General features: G+C 43.8%; 1 protein-coding gene across 1 annotated transcript in view; it reads right to left on the bottom strand.

Moving 5' to 3' along the window:
* The window catches only part of SPAG16 (sperm associated antigen 16), a 273,745-nt gene that overhangs the window by 8,692 nt on the left and 243,253 nt on the right, over nucleotides 1-21,800 (bottom strand). Inside the window, 1 exon segment of the mRNA XM_066322434.1 lies at nucleotides 14,350-14,415. Coding sequence (XP_066178531.1) covers nucleotides 14,350-14,415 — 66 coding nt within the window.

The raw sequence follows: 21,800 nt of genomic DNA, 5'->3' as shown, positions 1-21,800 counted from the left end.
CTGCCAAACTGATCACCGATTTTGGAATGATCTGACTTTCAGAGGGGCTAGAGATGCACATTTCAGCTGAGCAGAGGTGTTGGAGCTGGCACACAGGAGTAACTACAGAGTGGGACGTCTCCTTCCCTTAGGTCATCACCCATCACTCCAGTAACGGGAAGAGAAAATGATGATGTGTACACAAAGACCCCTCCATTCCCCAGCATAAATACTTGGCTTCTGGACCAGCTCTTCACACTTCACCAGCCTCTTCTTCTGCAAAGATTACATTTATCTCTATCAATGGCCCACTTAGGAAATCACAAGGATCCTTTACATCCATTATTTTACATCCCTTAATATGACTTTGACATACGATTGCATTTTACTCTGGATTTTTTTTTTCTATCCAGAGAGACATTTTAACAAAAAATTACTTTGGAGTTGTGTGTGTGAGTGGTAGTTTTGGTTTGGTTTAGAACATGTGTGCCTTCACACTTGTTTTGTATGTGTCCAATAAATGAGATCAATAAATGCTGCTTAATTGCAGCTTTGGTAGCTTAGCAATTGTGACCCAGATCAATGGACAGCCCACCTGGGTGAGACTGCACATAATCCACTCTGGGTAGTTACAGAAGACACTCCAGTGGGTGCTCTGTGACTCCTCCTTGTGCCACCTACAGTTGCACCCATGGATTTTCAATATGACATTTCTCTTGTAAGTGGCAGCGCAGCCCAGCTGATAGATCATAACAGCACTGAGAAGGCGTCCCTGGAACAGATATTATGCAAACATTGATCAGAGACAGTCCCTGCTGCAAAGTGACTGTGAATGTAGAGCTGACTTTGACCTTCTCACTTGGCCCTGACTTGGGGATCGTTACTAGTGGCATAATTATGAGGAAAACACTCCAATTTACTTGTATTACAGGTTTTCCCTTCTGTTCATTAATTTTGCTGCCGTATCTGGCACACTACAAGAGAAGACCCATTCCATTCTTTCTCAAAATCTCACCATCCCACTTCTGCCATGTTTATTTTCCCCCATGGCTACTACAGACTCCTAAGGTAAACCAACTTCCTCTGGGGCAGGAATTTACACAATCCAACTGTTAATAGGTGCCAGGTCCACTGCACCACCCTCGCTCCTTCTGGGCTCAGTTGGTCAGAGCCTGGTGCTAATAGCACCAAATCTGTGGGTTCAATCCCTACAGGGGCTGCTCATTGAAGAGCTGGACTCAATGATCCTTGGGGGTCCCTTCCAACTCAGACTATTCCGTGACTCTGGGATCTGTGGCCACACCAGAAAGGATGAACTGCCTGTTCCTTGAAGAGCAGCAGTGCTGGAGAAACCTGCCTTGGGAGCAAGCACCCCACTGTGCTGTGTGCTGGGTGACCTCGAGAAGATGGTCCTGCTCCAAAGGGTTCACACACTGTCTTAGTGGCAAAGATCAACTAGTTCTTGTTGTCACAAGTCTGCAGACATTGCCACAAAATCCTCCCAGAGGCCCTGTATAAACAAAGTGTGTGTAAAATGTAACAGCCAGGAGTGTATTTGGCCTGATTTCTGTGATTAGACAGCACAGCTCATCAGGAAACAGAAGTAAGAAAACAGACTTCTGGTGGCAATATGTCAACACACACAAACAGGTATTTGATCAGCCTCGACACACTCTGCCCACAGACTTATTACTAAATGCATTAATTATCACGGATCCGGAGGCAGCTGCCACACTGAGAACATCACAGAATGTTTTTGTTAATGAGCTAGCTATTACACTTCACCACTTCTTCGCTCTGTTCCCTCCTTATCCAAATCAAGTGAGCTGGAGATGGGGGATAACAACTTTTCAAGAGGAAGAAATAAACCGGGAATGTAACCAAGCTGAAAGATTATTTGGAGCTACACACCATTCAAAGAAAAAGAAAAGGATAAGTCATATGTTAAATGAACTCATTTCCATCTGGCCATGGGCCATTTTCAGAAGCTTTTAAGGCGGAATCATTCTGAATTCTCCTGTAAGCTTTTGGCTTTTACATCCCTGCTACAGTTATTATTTTAGTCATTCACAGAAGAACTCCCTGCCTTGCTCATGGTTTTCTTTTTTTTGTTTCTTGCTCCGTTAAAGTCCTTTTTATGATGTGTTTTGGATGCCATATTTTACTGCGCAGCATGGTGGACCATCAGGGCTTGACTGACGTCCTACATGTAAAAGGAGGAGACAATGACTTCCAAGAAGAGATACAAAAGCACATTCCCCTTGTTCTGATTTCCATTTACTGATTTCACTTGCTGCTGCTCAGCCCAGTTCCATTAGCTCCTTAAATCAGAGAGCATGTAGAATGATTCTATAAAACTGGTCAGACTTGCTGCCTAGTCTATAGAATCAAGCTGATACTGTTTCGTGTGTGCAGGCTGCAGTAATTAAAGAATTTATACAAAGATTCAATTAGTTTGCATTCAAAGACTGGCTCTGTTCCAGGCTCTACTTAAAGGACTTTGCAAGTCCTTTAATTGCCTTCATAGTTCCACCCTCCACTCTTTACCTTCCTGCCAACTTAATGAACATCTCTATATTCCAGAATGCCTCCCATGAAAATGGACATGCTCAGCTCCATATACATCACAATCCCAATGTCAACTGACACTTGCAAGCAAACAAAGTAATTGTTACCTCAGGAATTAAGAGATTTATTTAGTTTCCAGGAAGTTTTAAAAATCTGTTTCTTCTTTCCCCTTTTAAAAAAAAATGCATTTTTTCTTCTGAATATTAATGACTAGCAATGGGACTAATCACCAGGTACACTTTCGGTAAATATTCCCTGAAAACTGCTGTTTCACACTTGTGAGAAGGATAAAAATCTGCATAATTATGTCTCTTGCTTATAAACACACCTCTGGATTTATTGCTGAGCGATCAATAATACATGAACTGCATCAAGTAGCTTTATCTAATTTAGACTGCAGAGGACTCCTCCCAGGAGCATCCTCCTCACAGCTGAAGGCAGGTCAGTAGTTGTTTCATCACCTTTTGCACGTATTTTTAAAGAGGCAAAACAGTGACTGAACAGCAAGTCCTTGTCACTGTGACAAGTTCACTGCTTTGCAGTCCTTTGTTTTCAGGACAGATACAGCTGGATGAGGTGGATTTTATGGGACTCCTGCGATGACTTTGACATTTTCATCAACCCCAATGGCAACAGATCCATGGTAGGTCCCTTCCCAGCCAGAAAGAAGCTTGATAATTACTGCCCCTTTCCATTGCTCCTGGGGATCTGAGCTCGGGCATGACAAAGGTCTGATGAGTTTCTTACTGGTCCTACCAGTCTTGTTCCCAGTCTCTGAAGCCAGCAAAAAGAGTTTATTCAGTGTACACAGGGATGGTGGGAACTCTTCATCACTAAGCGCCAGCAGGCCAAGAGGCAACATGAGGAACAGCTGCCTCAAATAGAGAGGCTCCAACAATCTGCATTTCTAAGGCTCACCCTGGGACACATCCTAAATCACTTAACTGTACCCCATTTCATACAGGTTCAAGTGAATGTTTTAAAGCAAAGGAGTCATTACCTCCCACATTTCAGCATGAAGCACATCAGAAACCTGAGGAGAGTTACTACCTCAGGCCTTGTTGCAATGCAAAAGACTAAATGCACTCCATAAAAATAATGACACACAGGCAAGGCATGCAGAGCCCCTTCCCTGTGCCACTCCATCCCACTGTGGAGCAGCAGTGAGCGAGGGCAGAGGGATCCCAAGAGAATCCAGGCACAGGTGGGTGAATCTGCTGTAGTGGTTACAAGGAAAAAGATTTTAATGTCCAATTAATCCAAATGAATTATGTAAAATATGAAAAAGATGGAGGAAAAAATGCAGATGCAGTCAGTCCATTATTAGACTAATGACTAATCAATCACCACCCATTTTTGAAATACCATGCTGAAATCATCACAGTTTTAAGTGAAAATAGCATCTTCTTAGAAAGACATGACAAAAGTTTAGAGCTACACAGATTTCACTTTCTAAGTGCAGTGGTCTATTTTTAACAATTACGTGCATCCAGAGTGTGGGAAAGCAGAGAGTAAGGATTATTACAGGCAGTGCCGGTGTTTTCCCATCTGCTTTTTTCCTACCTTTGTCCTTTTATAGTTTTGAGTTCTGCATTGTGATCAAAGTTACAGAGGACTAGCTACATTTCAAAGCAACTGAAAACCTAGAGCTCGTGAAACTGGGGTCTGGCCCTCACTGCCAGTGACACTTTTTACAGCTTTGAATAGCCACAAACTGGTGAGACACCAGCTCTTGTGGATGTGAGGAAAATCCAGGATATTGATGCAAAAACAATAATCCCAAAGCTTCACTGTTGCTTCCTACAGAAGAATCCTCCAACTTTCTTAGCAGTCAATGAACAACAACTGATTTTGCACTGAGTAGAACCAGTAAAAGCTGACCCAAGAAGGTGCCTATTGTTGCTTTCAGAGCACGTGGAGTCTCAGAACACCCTTGTGTCCTCCAAAGGAGGAGCTCTGCTAAAAGTAACCCACGGGGATGGCAGAACTTTGCTGTAGCACAGTTTCCAAATCTACTGACTTTCAAAAACCATCACGGATCACGGGTCTCTAGTTTGTGTATGTGCACTCTGCAGGCTTTCCTCTTGCTGCGTGGAACTGGGGAAATCTCTCTTCCCTTTGTCACATCAAGTAGCAGGAAGTGCCTGGTGGTGTGTTTGAGGAGCACAACACATGCTAGGATTGCAGAAACCCTTTGCATAAATTTACATAAGAAACCACTGCACTCCCTGCAGAGCTGCTGCTCACAGTAGTTGACACTGCACTTGAAACAGTGCTGCAGAGGGAGCAGTAGCTTTTGCAGAGAGGTTTAAAATAATCACTTTTGTTTCTTCCCTTTCTAACCATCAAAGGAGGGTCTGAATTCTGGGAGCTGTGCAGTGAGAGGAGATGAATGATAATTGCCATTACTGGCTTTTCTCTGGATTTTTGAGAGATACAATGACTGAAGTAAAGCTAGGTGCCATCATTATCTGATTAGACACTCCTGAGAGCAACAAGCATAAAAATTCCTGGGCTACACAGTGTCTGTGCACAGGGATTTTATTGTCATTCAGTTCCAAATGTGAAAAACTGGGTACTATTCCCTGCAGTAATGTTAAAATACAGATATAATACATACTTTCTTAAATGTATTTAAGAAGAGATCTATTGCTGAAATGCAAGATTGTTCATTTTAAAATGCAGAACATCTAAGTCACTGAAAGAAAATGAGTGTCAGTAAAGTACATATGTTTTTTTTTTAAAAGAGAAGCCACCAAAGGAACATGTAAAAATCATGGAATCATTTAGGTTGAAATAGACCTCTAAGATCAAGTCCAACACAATATTTGGTTCCTTATCTTGTCTTTGAGTGTTTAGTAAGTGCAACTTAATGCATAAAGAAAAACAACCAACAGTATTAGAAATGTATTAATTTAGAACCTTAATGCTCTAAAGTTTGCAAGTCAAAGTTTGTTACTGCACCACCTGAGAATTTTGTTGTTCCTCCCCTGCACTGCCCAGATTAAACCAAACCAATCTCTCTCTCCTGAGCCCACCGAGCAGGACAAGGCACGACACCCTCACTGACCTCACCATCCTCTTTGTCCTCAAAGTCCTCACGGTCCCCACTGCTCTCACAGCCCCTACAGACCCCAGACCCACCACAGCCCTCACAGACCACATAACCCTCACAGCCCCTACAGACCCCAAACCCAACACAGCCCTCACAGACCACACAGACCACATAACCCTCACAGCCCCCACAGACCCCAGACCCAACACAGCCCTCACAGACCACACAGACCACATAACCCTCACAGCCCCTACAGACCCCAGACCCAACACAGCCCTCACAGACCACACAGACCACATAACCCTCACAGCCCCTACAGACCCCAGACCCAACACAGCCCTCACAGACCACACAGACCACATAATCCTCACAGCCCCCACAGACCCCGGACCCAACACAGCCCTCACAGACCACATAACCCTCAGAGCCCCCATGGCCCTCACTGACTGCAGAGTTCTCACACACCCCACAGCCCCCACAGACCCCAGACCCACCACAGCCCCCACAGCCCCTACAGATCCTAGACACACCACAGTCCCCACAGCCCATGCAGACCCCACACCCACCACAGCCCTCACAGCCCTCACAGACCACATAACCCTCAGAACCCCCATGGCCCTCACTGACTGCAGAGTTCTCACACACCCCACAGCCCCACAGTCCCTACAGACCCCACAGCCCTCACAGTCCCTACAAACCCCACATCTACCACAGCCCTCACAGACCCCACAGTCTCTACAGAGCCCACAGCCCCTGCAGACCCCACACCCACCACAGCCCTCAGAGCTCTCAGAGCCTTCAGGGCCCTCACAGCCATCACAGCCCTCAGAGCCACCACACCCACCATAGCCCTCACAGCCTCCATGGCCCTCACAGCCCTCAGAGCCACCACAGCCCTGACAGACCACACAACCCTCACAGCCCCTACTGACCCCACACCAACCACAGCCCTCACAGTCCTCAGAGCCTTCACAGCCCTCAGAGCCATCTCAGATCCCACACCCACCACAGCCCTCAGAGCCCGGAGAGCCATCACAGATCCCACACCCACCACAGCCCTCAGAGCCCGGAGAGCCCTCACACCTCACAGCCCTCACACACATCACAGCCCTCACAGCCCTCACACACATCACAGCCCTCACAGCCCTCACACCCATCACAGCCCTCACAGCCCTCACAGCCCTCACACCCACCACAGCCCTCATGGCCCTCACACCTCACATCCCTCACACCTCACAGCCCTCGTGGCCCTCACTGACCTCAGAGTTCTCATAGCCCTCTGTTTGAGACCAGAGAAATGCTGACTGGCTCGAAACCACCAGGATGGCCACTGCTCCGTGCCCCTGTGCCCTTGAGTCTCAGGCAGCCTCTGGGCCACACTGAAATGGTGCAGGCCGATCTGTGGCCTGCTCCAGTGGCAGTGGCTGCCCCATGGCCTGCCCCGAGATGGCAGCAGCTGCCCCAGGGGCTGCTGAGAGCTCTGAAATGACCATTGCTGCCCCAGGGGCTGCCCCATGGCCTGCCCCGAGATGGCGGCAGCTGCCCCAGGGGCTGCTGAGAGCCCTGAAATGACCATTGCTGCCCCAGGGCCTGCCCCGAGATGGCGGCAGCTGCCCCAGGGGCTGCTGAGAGCCCTGAAATGACCGTGGCTGCCCCACGGGCTGCTGAGAGCCCTGAAATGACCGTGGCTGCCCCACGGGCTGCTGAGAGCCCTGAAATGACTGTGGCTGCCCCAGGGGCTGCCCCCATGGCAAACCCTGCCCTGCAAACCCAACACAGCACCAAAACAGCGAGCATTCCTACCCCAGATGGACTTCAGCTGTGCCTACTCCATTATTTTCACATTAAATCAATCTGATATTCGAGTACCTTCTAACAGTGGTATTTATTCAACCACAGATTAATTGCATTTTCATAACAGAGAAGCCCTTCCAAAGTGGGTCCTACTTTCATGCTTGCATAAATTCATTTTAAATCCAGCTTGGCGTTCTACAAAGCCACATGCTTTGCACCACAGATACAGCACTGTTCTAGGCAATCTGCTTCCCTTTGGCCATGATTTGGTCAGTGGTAAATGTTCAAGAGTCCTTTTAACAAATACAAACCACTGGTCTAAACTAATCCCATTCCTCTACCCCACATTTAGTTTAAGGCCTTTTGAAGAGACAGCTTTGGAAGAGCTGTTCCTCATGCACTGGTAACCAGTGCAAACCCAAGAGCAGCTGTTTTAGGAGGCGCCCAGGCTAATGCAGGGTGCGGTATGAGCCTGCCCAGAACACTGGGAGCACTGGAAGAGCTGGCAGCGAGCAGACCCAGTGTGAGCAGCATTGCCTGGAGCTCTGGCCTCACTGCTCGGTGGTTCTCACACCAGGCAGTGACAGCAACACTGCCACTGGTAACACAAGGTAAAAGTTCCACAATTTGTCAAAAACGCGACTGTCACATGAGAGCGTAACAGGGTAGAAGGTGGGGATGCTGTGCTGCTTTCTCATGTCTTATAGAACATGATTTTCCATGAAATGCTACAAAGAGAGGCAGGTTGGACTGTACTGCACATGGGAAGTTGAATTTTAAAGAATATGGGTGGATCTTTGCATTTTGATTTTGTTTGTTATGCAAAAAGACAAGTTTAAGCAACAGCTGGTAAAAATTGAATTAGGCAAGGGTCTGGACCCACAGTGTACATCTGCCATAGGAAAGGCTGGTGTGCTGGGCCAGGATATGCAATTTAGAAAAAAAATCATTATTCCTTACGATACAGAAATTAATTTTTCTCCTCTAAGAAAGAAGGGCAAAGTTTTCCACAGTGTTTGCGGTTCTGCATGCTAAACAGCACTTGCTTCATGTAGTGTACACACAGAGGGTCACATTCACTGCAGAACACAGAAATAAGCAAACAAAATCACATTAAAGGAGATAATCTCTGTTTCGTTTAGTTGGCAGCAAACGGACATAACAATATGTTGATGTTTGTAAATATAAAGTCTGAAAACATAAAAGAAAACGCTATATAGTCAATTATTATCGGTTTCTGCTGAGGATCTTTCAAGGGCCAATCTGACCTAGAATACAGAATTCTTTAAAGAATTTTTAAAGGTCTTTAAAGTTACTCAAACTCAAGTTACGTCAAAGCCATCTAAAAATGATGCCACATTTTTTCTTCTAGGGCTTTACAGTGCTGTCTGAATCCAAATGTCAGTGCATTACCACAAATTTTTATCATGAAGAGTTGAGACGAAGCTTCATCGTGTGCAAATATTTAATGAAGAGCAAAATCTGATTAAAAGCTTCAATTAGAAAAGCTAAATATTTATATATTTCATTTACTGCTGGTTCAAAACAAATGATACAGCGTGAGGGCAGACACTTGCCTTGCTTCCTACCCTACATTCCTCATCTACACCATCATCATGTGGACCTCTTCCCAACATCCAGTCTAATCCAAATCTCTGTAAGTTTGAAGCCATTCCCCCTTTTCCTGTCACTCCAGGCCCTTGTCTCTCTCCATCTTTCCTGTAGGCTCCCTTCAGGTACTGAATTTTTTGATGGCTACGGAATTAGCTTCTTGATGGGTTTGAAATACTCTCCTAGAGCCGGCCATGAGGAAGAACAAAAGAAGGTCTTCTAAAATCGAAGCTTCTCCACATTTGTTTGGGTGAATTTTATAAGATAGTTTGGGGTTTGCTGTGAGTCCCTGCATGGCGACAACAAAGAGCACCAGAAGGGACTGGAAAAACAGAACTAGAAAAAACAACTCTGTGGTAAAGCATAGAATCATAGAATATCCTGGCGTGGAAGGGACCCACAAGGCTCATCAAAATCCAACCCCTGGCCTGCACAGGACAGCCCCAAATCCCACCCTGTGCCTGAGAGCAGAATGTTGTCCAAAATAAAAAAGAGGGATGCAAACCCTGGGGCTGGAGGAGAGAGGGCCTGTGGCAGAATGAGCTCATTTCACATCTCATAATGCAAAGGCTTGAAACAAAAGAAGGCAGATTTTCTTGAGCTGTGGTTATTTTTAGAGTTAGTAAACTTGACAGGATTGGGTTTAGAATCTTCAAACATGTTTATGTTTATTTATATATAATGTATTTATATATGTTAGAGAAAATAGAAAAAACAGGTAATGCCAAGTTTTCCCAGTCAGCTTGTGCCTTGATTAAGCAAACTTCTAGACTAAGAGACTTTATAATGATTTTTTTCCCCCTGAAGAAATTATAACTGGGATTTTGATCCAAAAATAACCCAGGAAGACAAAACAGAGGGTGAAGGAACCGCATTTTGTCTGATTTAGGAGTGCAGAGGCAAACTCCAGCAGCAGGCAGTGCATTTACTGACTCTGAAGTTTTCTCAGTGCCCATCATCTGCTGCACGTGGCTCCTCTCTGCCCTTGGCTTATCGAGGTGTGTGACACCTATTACCGAGTTTTTCTTTGCAAATGATCTCTGATGAGAAACCTGAAGTGGTGATGGGAAACTGAATGACACAAACAAGGTGTGACATTTAAAAATCAGTCCTGGATTTGTGTTTTTTTTTTTTTTTTGAATCCCACTGGAGGGCTTTGGCTGTGAGACTGTCTCTTTTCTCAAGGACACAGGGATATAGCAACTCAGGAGAGACACTCCCTTCCAGACCAATGCATCCTGAATTTTCTTGGCCTTTAACAGGTAAATAAGTCCCTACTTATTGCATATTGCAGCTTCCTCACAGTGAGATCCAGAGGAATATTTTTGCTTCTAGGCTATCTTCTAGACATACTCATCCAGACTTCTATATTAAGAGTATCAGAGTTGGAGAGCAAAAATATTCAAAGTGATAAAAATAAAGATGGACCTACCCAATTCTACTTGAATGGCCTCAGAAGGTGTTATCTGGTTTGCACATAAAGTGTAAAGCTGGCCCAGTGTTAACCACAGTGTCTGGGTAACACAGGGAAGATGGCCAAGGGAAGGGAGCACTCCAGGAAACTTATTTCCAAAATTAGGGAATAACATGACTATGTCAGAGAATGGATGTAGAAGTGAATTCCAGAACAATTTCCAGAGTGATTCCCTAATAGCAGAAAGAGCTGTTTTGCCAACAAATGAAATAGGGGTCTTTTGACACAGATTTTGTTCCTTGCCATAACAGAGAGATGGAATAGATTTTTTTTTAACTTCTAACAGTGTTTGATGGCCTGAAAATGGTTAACTAATGATAATAAAATCTGTACTTAAAATATAATTCAGTTCTGTAATTATATTTCTTATGCATGGAGACAGAAATAAGCTAGAGGAAGAACCTATTAGCCTTTTTGCATGTATAATTGAACACGTTTGATATTACTGGGTAACCTTTGTAAGCAACTGGCTTTGAGTTTATGCAAAGAGGTGAACACTTTGAATACATAAATAACAATAAGAGCAGATAGGTTTTTGATTTTGTATTCTGTTCTTTTCTTGTTTGTGTCTGTTAGATGCAGTCAGACATCCCTGGCTTTATCTGGCTATCCATAGAAACATCTGAGAGATCTGACTTTTGCATCATTTGGGCGCAGTAATGAATAAGAACTGACATCAAATATCAATATTATTGGCCCAGCTAAATGGTAGCTGACATCCAACTGGACTGCTGAGGAGGTAAACAAAATTGAAATTTTGTTTTTGTTTAAAAACTGTCTGACATTATTTGCCCTTCAGTAAATCAATGGAGGAATGACCTAGATGCTGCCTGCATTTGGCCTGGGGAGGTAAAATTGGGCAGTTGTTCTCAAGCATATTTTTTTATAGTCTTTTAGGTTTTCCTAATATGACCAGTAATTCCAAAAATATTTTGTTGTTTTGGGGAAATTTGGTAACCACTGTAATGATTCCTAAACCTGCAGATATGACACAAACACGGCATGGCAGACACTTGGCATACTTTTAATTGGGCACACACACACATACACACACACATAAGGGAGAAAATCTTGTTCTACTTCAAATTAATGACTCAACCAAGCATCTATAGTTATTATACTTCATTAGCACAGGCGATTTACCATTGCAGAGGAGGTACAGAGCTTACCTGAAATGTTGATTGGGCCATACCCCAACGCAAAATAAACACCTGAAACATTTTTCCCTACAAAGTTACTGTGTTATGGAAACATGGGACTAAAAGGGATGATAACAGCAACTTTTAGGAGGAAAGATGAAAGGATGTTTTTCTGCGTCCTCAATTCAAAAGCAGCTATGTGAGTTTTTCTCAAATTTTCCCAAATTTCCACAGGCAGAGAGCCAACTTGGAAAACTGCAGGATTTAAATGCTGCTGGAAGTGTTATCTGTTAAGTCCTGACATAACCACAAGTGCAGAGGTTTCTCTAGGGCACTGTGACTCCTGTGTCCCAACAAATGGGCACACTCCAGGTGCCAAGCTGGCAGTTCTGTTCCATAGAGAACGGCTAATTAGGGAGTCTCAGCACTAATAAGAGTTCTGGCTGCAAACCTTGCCCACTTCACAAAAAAAAACCCCAAACAACCATTAGCTACAGATTCAGAAACACGGTGTAGTAAATAACTCAGATTTAATCAGCTTCACAGAGCTTAATGAGGATTTATTCAATTTCTATAAATGCATTACTCTTTTTTAGCTTCTTCTTCACACAATACTCTTCCCCAAAAATACCCCTTAATGTTTGGACACACTGCCTGGGTGGCTTTCTGATCTAACTAGAAAATTTATTCCTTGTTCCTGTGTAATTAGAATTCCATGTTCTTTCTGAACTCCTTTTGGCACCAAGAGCCTGAGAGAGGATTACCACGAGCCTACTGAAGTGATGTAGGAACCCACTCAAACTGAGCTATGTCCAAGCAGAAAAAGGAGTGAATCCCTCGGGATCTTTCACCATTACAGCTCTGCACACGCAGAGTGTGACCACGTAGGCGACACTTCTGGCAAAGCATGGCATGTGCAGACCTGTGACATTAGGATATGAGAAAAAATGACAAAAACCAAAAACCAAAACACAAAACCAAACCAACCAACAAAAAAATCCCAACCAAACAAAGAAAAACATACAAACAAATAAAACCCCCATTAAGAAACAACATAAAACCCCCACCAAAACAAAAATCTAAGTAGAGTTTTTTCAGCAGCCAGCCTTAAGTTTTGATATTGTAGACTTCCTGGGCCAGGTATAAGCATTAGGTTGGACACTCTGGAAGCAATGTTGCACTTTGTCCAAACAGTCCATGATCAATGTTCAAAACCTTTTCCATTAAACTACTGTTGAAAATATGACTGTTCCTATAAAAACATTTTCCCTCATAAAATATGCATTTTTTACAAAAATATTGACACTCCAAACACCTTAATCAGCTTGCTTAGGCTGGAATATTTTAATTTTTTGGTGAGCAAGCACTAGAGGGTAAGAAAATAGTTCTCAAGTGCTATATTTGGCTGAAATATAGCACCTGCTTAGCTGTCCAGTGGGACAACTGCTACTTGTACAGCTCAGGGCCACTACTTGATTTCTCAGTAGCAGAGTTAACTTATACAACTGCAATCACAGCTTCTGAAGTTATATTCCTCAGTGACTTTAACCAATGCTGCGCCAAATATTTCCATTTTTATTACTTCACTCACTGAGAATGTCAACCAATGATTTTAGCCTAGAGTTAATGCCAACTGTAATATTCCTTACCAAAACGACATGCTTATCTGGAAGGTTATCAATGCATGGTCTTTCAGCTTCTTGTAAATCATGACAGGTCATATGAGGCATTTTATAAATGAATGCCCACATTAAGGACAGTGCTGTGGTATCTCTACAGTACTCCCCTCACCACACTTGCCCCTGTGAAATGCTCTCTGTTCCCCAGTGTCTCGGGGCACTGAGAGGCAGATTGTGCCTGTCAAATACAGATAGATGCACATGGCCAAGAAATAATTAAGATGCCTTGGGAATTCCTATTCCCCTCCCTGACATCAGCTTATCCCACACCTTCTGCTGTGCCAGCCCCTGGGGTTTGCCCTACAAACACACAGGGCTGGCAGAGCAGTTGGCACAGCAGCAGCTGATACTGAGCAAGAGGAGAATATTCAGGATCTCCTGCAGGAAAAATTAGTACCTTGCTCTGCCTGTAATGAAGGTGTCAGTGGGAGCATAGGGAGCAGGAACACCACAAAGTTATTTTTCAGGAAAGATGGTCTCTGAGAGAAAAGGCTGCTAGTGGCAGCAGAAACCAGCACATACCTCAGCACTTCCACACCAGATTTAAAGAGCAGTGTGGCCAGGAGAGCTGCAGGAGTCATACATCACGAATGTTTAGGTCACTTCGGAGTATTTCATATGGCCTCTAAGAGCCATTCAGGAGAAATTCCTCCCCTTCCAAAGTTCTCAGTCATTCAGACAGCACTCTGTCACCAATCTCAGTCAAAATGGGATTTCACACAACAATCATAAATTAACCAGCCAGGGAAAAAAAAATAACAAAAAAATTTCATTTAAATAAAGTAATCAAAGATCCCAGCAGAGGAGAAGGGCTGAGACATCATGCACTGCTCAAAGCAGGAAGGAGGGAGCAGCAGGGCGGGGGCAGCTCTGTGTAACAGGCACTGGGGCTCTGGTCTGGCTGGCAGGTGGGGCCACTCTGAGCCACCACTGATTCTGAATCCAGCCCCAGAGGTCTCTGTGTCACCAAGGAGAAGGACAGTATGGGCCAGAGCAAGGAACATGATGGTTAAAACGAAGAAAAAAAGGAAAATTGCATGCAGAACTTACCTTCTTGTTGAATGTAGCATGATTACAGGAGTGCACGTGACCCCGGAATGTGTAAACACGGACACCCTAGGAATGAAACAAAAGAGAGCCTTTAACCAAGTTATAGCAATATAAGTTATTCTACAGCCTTGGTGTAAACAGAAAGACCTTGATTTTATGGCTGTGTGAAAATCAAGACGCACTGTGATAAAAAGCCAGCTCCTGGTAGCTGGAACAGGAACACATTTCACACCATTACTAAGGATGTATCTCCTTGCCTCACATAATAGCCAGCAGAAAAGGTGTATTCAAATATTCCCAAGTAAAGCATCTCCCTGGCTGGAGGGCTGGAATCAGAAGGTGGAATCGCCCCTTCCAAAACACTTAGCTCATCCTCTCAGGCAGTGAATCAGTACATATCACTTGATATTCCACACAAACCATTAAAGGCTTCCTTAAGGAATCACAGGCATGAAATCAAAATTATCTTTTGTCATCTCTCACATTAGGCCATAAGTGACCTACATAGTGCAGTAACATATGTCAGATGTCATCACTGATATCTGGCTTGTTCTCCCAGTACAGGAACCATCCAACCACAGAAAAAACCTGAAATCTTCAGGATGGCAAGACAGGGAGATCTGTCTTGCCCTTCTTTGTTTTCATAGAAAACAGCCCTTTTCTGTTTTCACAGAAACCACTGGCTTCATGGGTTAAAAAATAATTCCTGTTAAAAGTGAAGCCCAGCTTGGAGCAGTGCAATCATATGCTGAAGAACAATTCTTCCCTCTAAGAAAGTTTTTTTTATTAACACTGCAGTAGAAAGACAATTTGTGGCATTTTTCTGGAGAGTTGAAAAAAGCCAACCACAAGACCTAAAGTCCCACTACTCATCTTGGTCTTGAATCAGTTTCACAGGGGCAGGGGTAACACAAGTTAATCATACTTCTGTCATGCTTTTGGGGTTTAAATCATCAGCTTAATCCCATTTTTATTTTCCTGATGAAAAAAAAAATCACTCCTACTCTGACTTAAGAAATTAGAGTTCCCTTTTTCACTGACAAAACCCCCTCCATTTTATCATCAGCATGTCCAGCAGCACAGTCTCACTGTTTGCAGCAAGGCCTTTCAGAAAGCGGTTAATGAGGTTTGACCACAAAGTAATTCTGGAGGGACACTCCTCGATAATGCTCTGCGGTTCATATTATATCCCTGAAGCACTTCGGAGAACTCAGCCCAACAAAGCAGCAGTTGAAGGGGATTACATTGTTGTTGTAAATATCTCAGGGGTTAAGAGCAAAGAGGAAAAGGAGCTGTTGAGGCTGAGGAGCAGTGTTGACGCAGGAACATGTGGGGATTCATTATCTGCAGATAAATTCCAGTGGAAAATTAGAAGACAGTTCTTGAACAGTGAGATACAAAAACTTACTGCACTCCAAGTAGTGGGGATAAAAAAAAAAAATCTCATTACTCTAAGAAGCTGCTTGAAAAGCCTGGAAATAAATGACCTTCTCCTATATGTGATCTTTTGCCTTGCACTTGGAGACCAAGGAGGCTCTTTCCAGTCTTGCTCATATGGCATTAGAATACAAATCTGTGATAAAGCCCAGCATCTAATGCTGCACAGAATTCCTTTTGTTTAAAAAAATGTCACCCAAAGAAGGGAGCAGACAACTTTGGCAAGTGCCATTTTGTATCTCATTGTATTTTTCATTTACCTCTCTGTGTTGAAGTAGTTTCTGCTCCAAGGCCACGTGGCTGTTATCATACTAGGAAATCGGTATTATTCCCATTAAAGGATTGCAAGGCAACAAGAGAAAAAGGCTCTGAACTATTAAAAGCTCTGTATTTAAAGAGCACACCATCCACTTTAAGCATAAAAAGGTTGTCAGAGCACAATTCTTGAACCCTCCGTAGTTTCCAATAGAGTTACAAGGGGAAAGAGTGCTTAAAAACCCACTCCAAAACCCCTGCATATTTATAGGTTAGATACTGGATATAGGCTGGATATCAGGAAAAGGTTTTTCCCCCAGAGGGTGCTGGGCACTGCCCAGGCTCCCCAGGGAATGGGCAAGGCCCTGAGGCTGCCAGAGTCCAAGCAGCATAAGGACAATGCTCCCAGGTACATGGTGGGATTGTTGGGGTGTCTGTCCAGGACAGGAGCTGGATTGATGATCCCAGCCCAGCAGATTCTGTGAATTCTAAGTAATAAAACATGAACCAATAAATGCTGATACAAGGAAAACTTAAATAATTACTTTTCCTATTATGAATTCACTGCTGGGACAGAAGTGCAATGACACAAAATTCCCTAAGACTGACAGGCAAATTAATTTGATAAAGGTAACAGGATTGGAGACAAAGATAACCAAACACACATAAGCAGTCTAGTGAGAAAAAATGTCAAGGACACGGGCTGTACCTTGTGGCCCAGCAGCGATATCGATTGCACCCAGCCCATGGTAACAAACCAAGTGTCGGTGCATGTTTTGCATGTCAAAAGCAGCCCTTGTAAAATAACTGCTGCTGCTCAGCAGGGTGTAGTATTTACCCTCAGACACTCTCAAATACCAATATACACACAGTAGCTTTCCCACAAACACAGAAAAAGCATGCTGTCACAAACCAGAGGAAAAAAGAAAACCACACAGGCACCACACAAAACGGACGTTAACTTGCAGCTTTCCCTCCAGAAGTCAATTCAGTATAAGCCCTCTGAAAAGGATTTTAATAAAAGTAATAATAATGATAATAAAAGTGAGACAGAGGCAATAGTTCTGTAAAGTGTTTCTCAATACTATCAAAACTTAATTTCCAAAGTGCCACTTTATTCTTATTCAGTGCACAGCTCGGGTTTCCCTTACCAACACTGGGAAATCTGAACTTTGCAAACATAAAACCAAATCTAGAAAGCTGCTACTTGGCTGTAATAGCTCAGGAAAAAAGCAAAGAGTAATGCATATTCTGTGGACCAGAATGCAAGTTAACACTGAGCTTTTAGCACCAAGACTCCGCAGTAAGTTAGTGAAATGCCTTTCACACATGCATTCTTCTTTTCAGGCTTTAATTATAAAATAATCCACTATAGCACCACCAGTGCTTCATGCACTGTGGAACTGAACAGGGTGCCCACAACCACCTGAATGCATCTGCCATTTCAATGAACTTGTTTAAGGTTCAAGTTGAGCGAGAACAAACATCTGGGGCTTGTATCACAAGGAAAAGAGCAGGGAAAAATAAGGAGATTGACATTAAGACAGTTCTTAGTTAGGTGAAAATTATGTTCCTTTGTTGTAGCCCGAAGGTCTCACTGACCATCACCCCTTACAGAGGGAACAATCACAAGGTGAGAGCAGGAGCAGTACCAAAACCCCAGAGTAGAACTCTGAAATTGGAAAAAGACACATTTCTCCCACCTTTAACCCATGGGGTCTAAGCAATCTCATTGCACAGGACACTCCAGCAGCATAAATAATGGAAAATACATTATTATTGTCAACTGAGTCTTGACTGAAAATTTAAGGGAGGAAATCTGAGTTCCATTTCCTCCTTGAGCTATTGTCCAATTATATTAATAAACATACATTCTTCCTCTGCAGGAAATACACAGATAACAGCAACATTCAAAAAAACCAAAATATGAAGTGTTCTGCGTGGTTGAGGTTTTGGGGTTTTTTTTAATTATTATTCACACACGCATACACACATATAATTTTCCAGTCTGAAATCCAGAAATTAACATTAGAATCAGTGGTTAGAAACGCCCTGGCATTATGCTGTGGAGCCTATCAACCTCTCAGCTTCCACTGAACGCAGGCATTAATTGCCTGCCTTGGACTGGAGCTACCTAAAAGACTCCCGAGAGAGAAAACATTCCTTTGTTAGGATGAAATATGGTATTGTGGAAAAGCAGCCTGATCTTTGGAGCTATGGATCTGCAAGCAGTAATCCTGCGGCAAAAGTAGTTAAACAAGGTTTCTAAATTCAAATTATTTTTTGTTCCTACTTTCAAAGGATAAAAGCCCGAGATTTGGGAATCAATAGTAAAATTCTGCTGTAAATCCTCCCTATTGTGTATCCACATAGATACAGGAATACCAGGGTAAGACAAGACAGGCTGAAGACAATCATAATTAATTTGCTTCTTTGCTTTGCAGTAATTAAGTTCAACCTTTAACTATGTAACACAGCAGCTGAATCTTCCTATACTTATTTTAATTACCATTTCTGCAGCAACAAAATAAAACTCCCAAACTTAACAAGCCATACTGCAAAGCACCTCTGGAGAAAACACAGCCAAAACCAGCAGGGTGCCGTTTGAAAGCTACTCATGTTTCTCAAACCCTGCCCTTTTGGTTTTCTTTCTGGATTTTGAATGCCTTGCTGTACATGAACATCTGACATGAACAAACTTACTTTGCAAGTCCAGAATCAAGAGAACAAATCCATTAGATCAGGCTGGGTGTAATATCCTAGTCACAACAGGTAATTATCTTTATGAGTTTGATATGAGCTTTTAGATAACAACATTTGAGTATGAGATTTATCTAAACAGTGTTCAGATAGGAGATTTATTTGTAATTTCTTGGTTCATTTAGAAATTAACTCAAAGAAATAATGTTAATTCAGAAGGACTAAACTGAGAAAAGTGTTCAAACCATGAAGCACTCAGCTGTGGAAATGTTCACCTTGTTCTCTTTATTAAAAACAAACAAAACCTCCCAACAGTTCTTCATGGAAGGTTTAATTGTATTTGGGAGAAAATGAAAGTTCTGAGCTTACATAGGGAGACTTTTCCCAGCAAATCAAACACTGTAATGCTTTGGAAGCTCCCTTGGCTGGGCCTGAACTTTTCCTGAAGCAGGGAATGCTCAGTGTACTGTGATTTCTGGCTCCTGACTCACTGGGAAGCTCTAACTCTCCTCTCAACCTTCATTGCTGGATTTGTCCAAGGGCTCCCGTTTTCATAGCAAAGTGCAAAATTAAAATGGTGCACTCTTCTCATTCCCATTTCATCCTTCCCATTCCCAACATGGCCTGTCTGCCTCAGCCAGCCCTGGGGAGCTCCATGGGGAATGTGGCAGATCCAGCAGAACTGTGGCTCCACTGTCCCTCTGCGCTGCAGAAAATCGCCCGTGTCCTTGCCATGAAGTGGGTGCATGGAGATAAAAGGCACTTGGATCTCTTCACGAGAGCAAAAGGTAATTTCTAGGAGAGAGAAAACTCATTTTCATGGGAGGGGATGGGTGAGCACAAAAACTGGAGGAAAGAGCCTAAGAATGTCTGCTCGTTCTACTCTGCAAGACAGCTCCTTCCCAGCCCATACCAGCCACATGAGGTTCAACAACGGGAAGTGCACCTGGGATGAGGCAATCCTGGGTGGACAGAGTGGGGAATGAGATGCTGGAAAGAGGCACCACAGAAAGGGACCTGGGGATCCTGGCCAGCTGGATCTGAGTCAGCAGTGCCCTGGAGCCAGGAGGGACATCCCTGTCCTGAGGGATCAGGCCAGCACAGCCAGCCAGGCCAGGGAGGGGATTGTCCTGCTCTGCTCTGGGATGGGGCAGCCTCACCTCCAGTGCTGGGGGCAGTTTGGGGTTCCTCAATATAAAAATGATATAAAGCTGTTAGAGAGTGTCCAAAGGGCAACAAAGATGGTGAAGGGCCTTGAGGGGAAGGCGTGTGAGGAGTGACTGAGGGCACTTGGTCTGTTCAGCAGAGGGAGACTGAGGGAAGAGTCATAAGGGCCTGAAACTTCCCTGTGAGGGGGAGTAGAGGGGCAGACCCTGATCTCTGCCCTGTGGGGACCAGTGACAGGACCTGAGGGAATGGCCTGAAGGTGTGTCAGGGGAGATTTGGGCTGGATATTAGGGGAAGGTTCTTTCCCCAGAGAGTGGTTGGGCACTGGCACAGGCTCCCCAGGGAATGGTCACAGCCCCAGTGCTGCCAGAGCTCCAGGAGCGTTTGGACAATACTCTCAGCACAGGGTGAAAGTGCTGAGGTGCCTCTGCAGGGTCAGGGATTAGACTCCATGACCCTGGTGGGTCCCTTCCAGCTAGGCTATTCTGTGTTCATAACTCACTGCAGCAGCCCCCTGCACGCCCCAGGCTGTGTGTGCTCCCCAGGCCAGCCCTGCTGCAGCCAGAGCTGCTCTCTCCATCTGCCCCAGCAGGGCACAACCACACCCAGCGACACCCGGAGGCTTCCCGGGCACAGCCAGTGCTGTGCCTGAGCAGGGAGCACTGAGCAAACCCGGAGAGCAGTTTTGCCATGTGTCATCACAGGGTTTACTCCATACACTTCAGAATGGAACCTTCAGTGCAAAGTTTGCTTCTCTTCTGTTTCCCGGGGGTAAGAATCACACAAAGAAGGTTTCTGGACATTAGACCAGGGGTAAGACATCACTCAGATGCTTTGTAATCCCTTCTTTGGGGAATAAAATAAACTTGCCACCATTCTGTGTGCTCTGTTACATGAGGATTCACAGCGGCAGGTGTGTGCACCAAAACTGAACTACATCAGCTGATGGGTTCTTCTTTAAAAAAAAACTTTATTCACTACATCTTCCCAAAGAAATGGAAAATGATTTTGAATCTCTTTAAAATGCATGAACTTCTATAACAACTTTCATACATTAAAAACTTGAGAAGCAGCATTTTTCTAAATCTGGTAAATAAAAAAACTAGAGAGAGAGCTCAGCCTGCCAGCTAAGCCCAACACCACGCTTTTCATCACAGACCAGCCTTCTTTCACTTCACAGTTAGTAACACTTGCTATCAGATATATAAAAAAACTCTATTAACCTTTCTCTGAAATACCCCTGAATTATCTCATTTGTGGGTCTGAACTTTCACCTGAATGCAGTATCAATATACCTTTTGCATCAATGATGCACACATATTAATTTTTCATAATTGGGATGAGAAGTATGTTTCTAGGCCAAGACCTTGCATGCTAAATCTGTTCAAAGTGAACCTCTAAGGCTCTCCTAAAAAACCTTAAAAACAGGGGTTTATAGTAGAAATGCTGACAGGTTATATTCTTGCCAGCATAATATAACCTGACTCAAAGATAAATGTTTCATGAATTAAAAAAGTTGAAAAAAGCTCCTCTGTTCAGCTTTGTTCTCGAGATGAAAGTGAATTATCTTTTTGTCTTCTACTGACACTTGGATTTTTGTACTGCAGTCTGCAGAAAACTGTAACCACAGGCAGTATTTAAACAGACATGACCGTGTGGGATTCTCTCCTCACTCAGCTCCTGTAAGAGACATCAAACTTCCAGCTGCATAAGGAGGAACAAAGATTTTATGGAAAGAAGATCCTTTCCTGTACCCGCTTCTGTGAAGAGAGAGAAATGTCACCTCCAGTGAAGAGCTCACACATGAGCACAGTCCCACCTGCATGGGCCCGACAGGACAGGCAGGGAGGGCGGGGAGAAATGCTTTTGCTGCACCCATCATTCCTTTACAG

This window comes from Sylvia atricapilla, chromosome 7, assembly GCF_009819655.1.
Source record: "Sylvia atricapilla isolate bSylAtr1 chromosome 7, bSylAtr1.pri, whole genome shotgun sequence".
In the NCBI taxonomy this organism is placed as follows: domain Eukaryota; kingdom Metazoa; phylum Chordata; class Aves; order Passeriformes; family Sylviidae; genus Sylvia; species Sylvia atricapilla.
The sequence above is the reverse complement of the archived record's forward strand: the minus strand, read 5'-3'. Positions and strand labels throughout refer to the sequence as shown.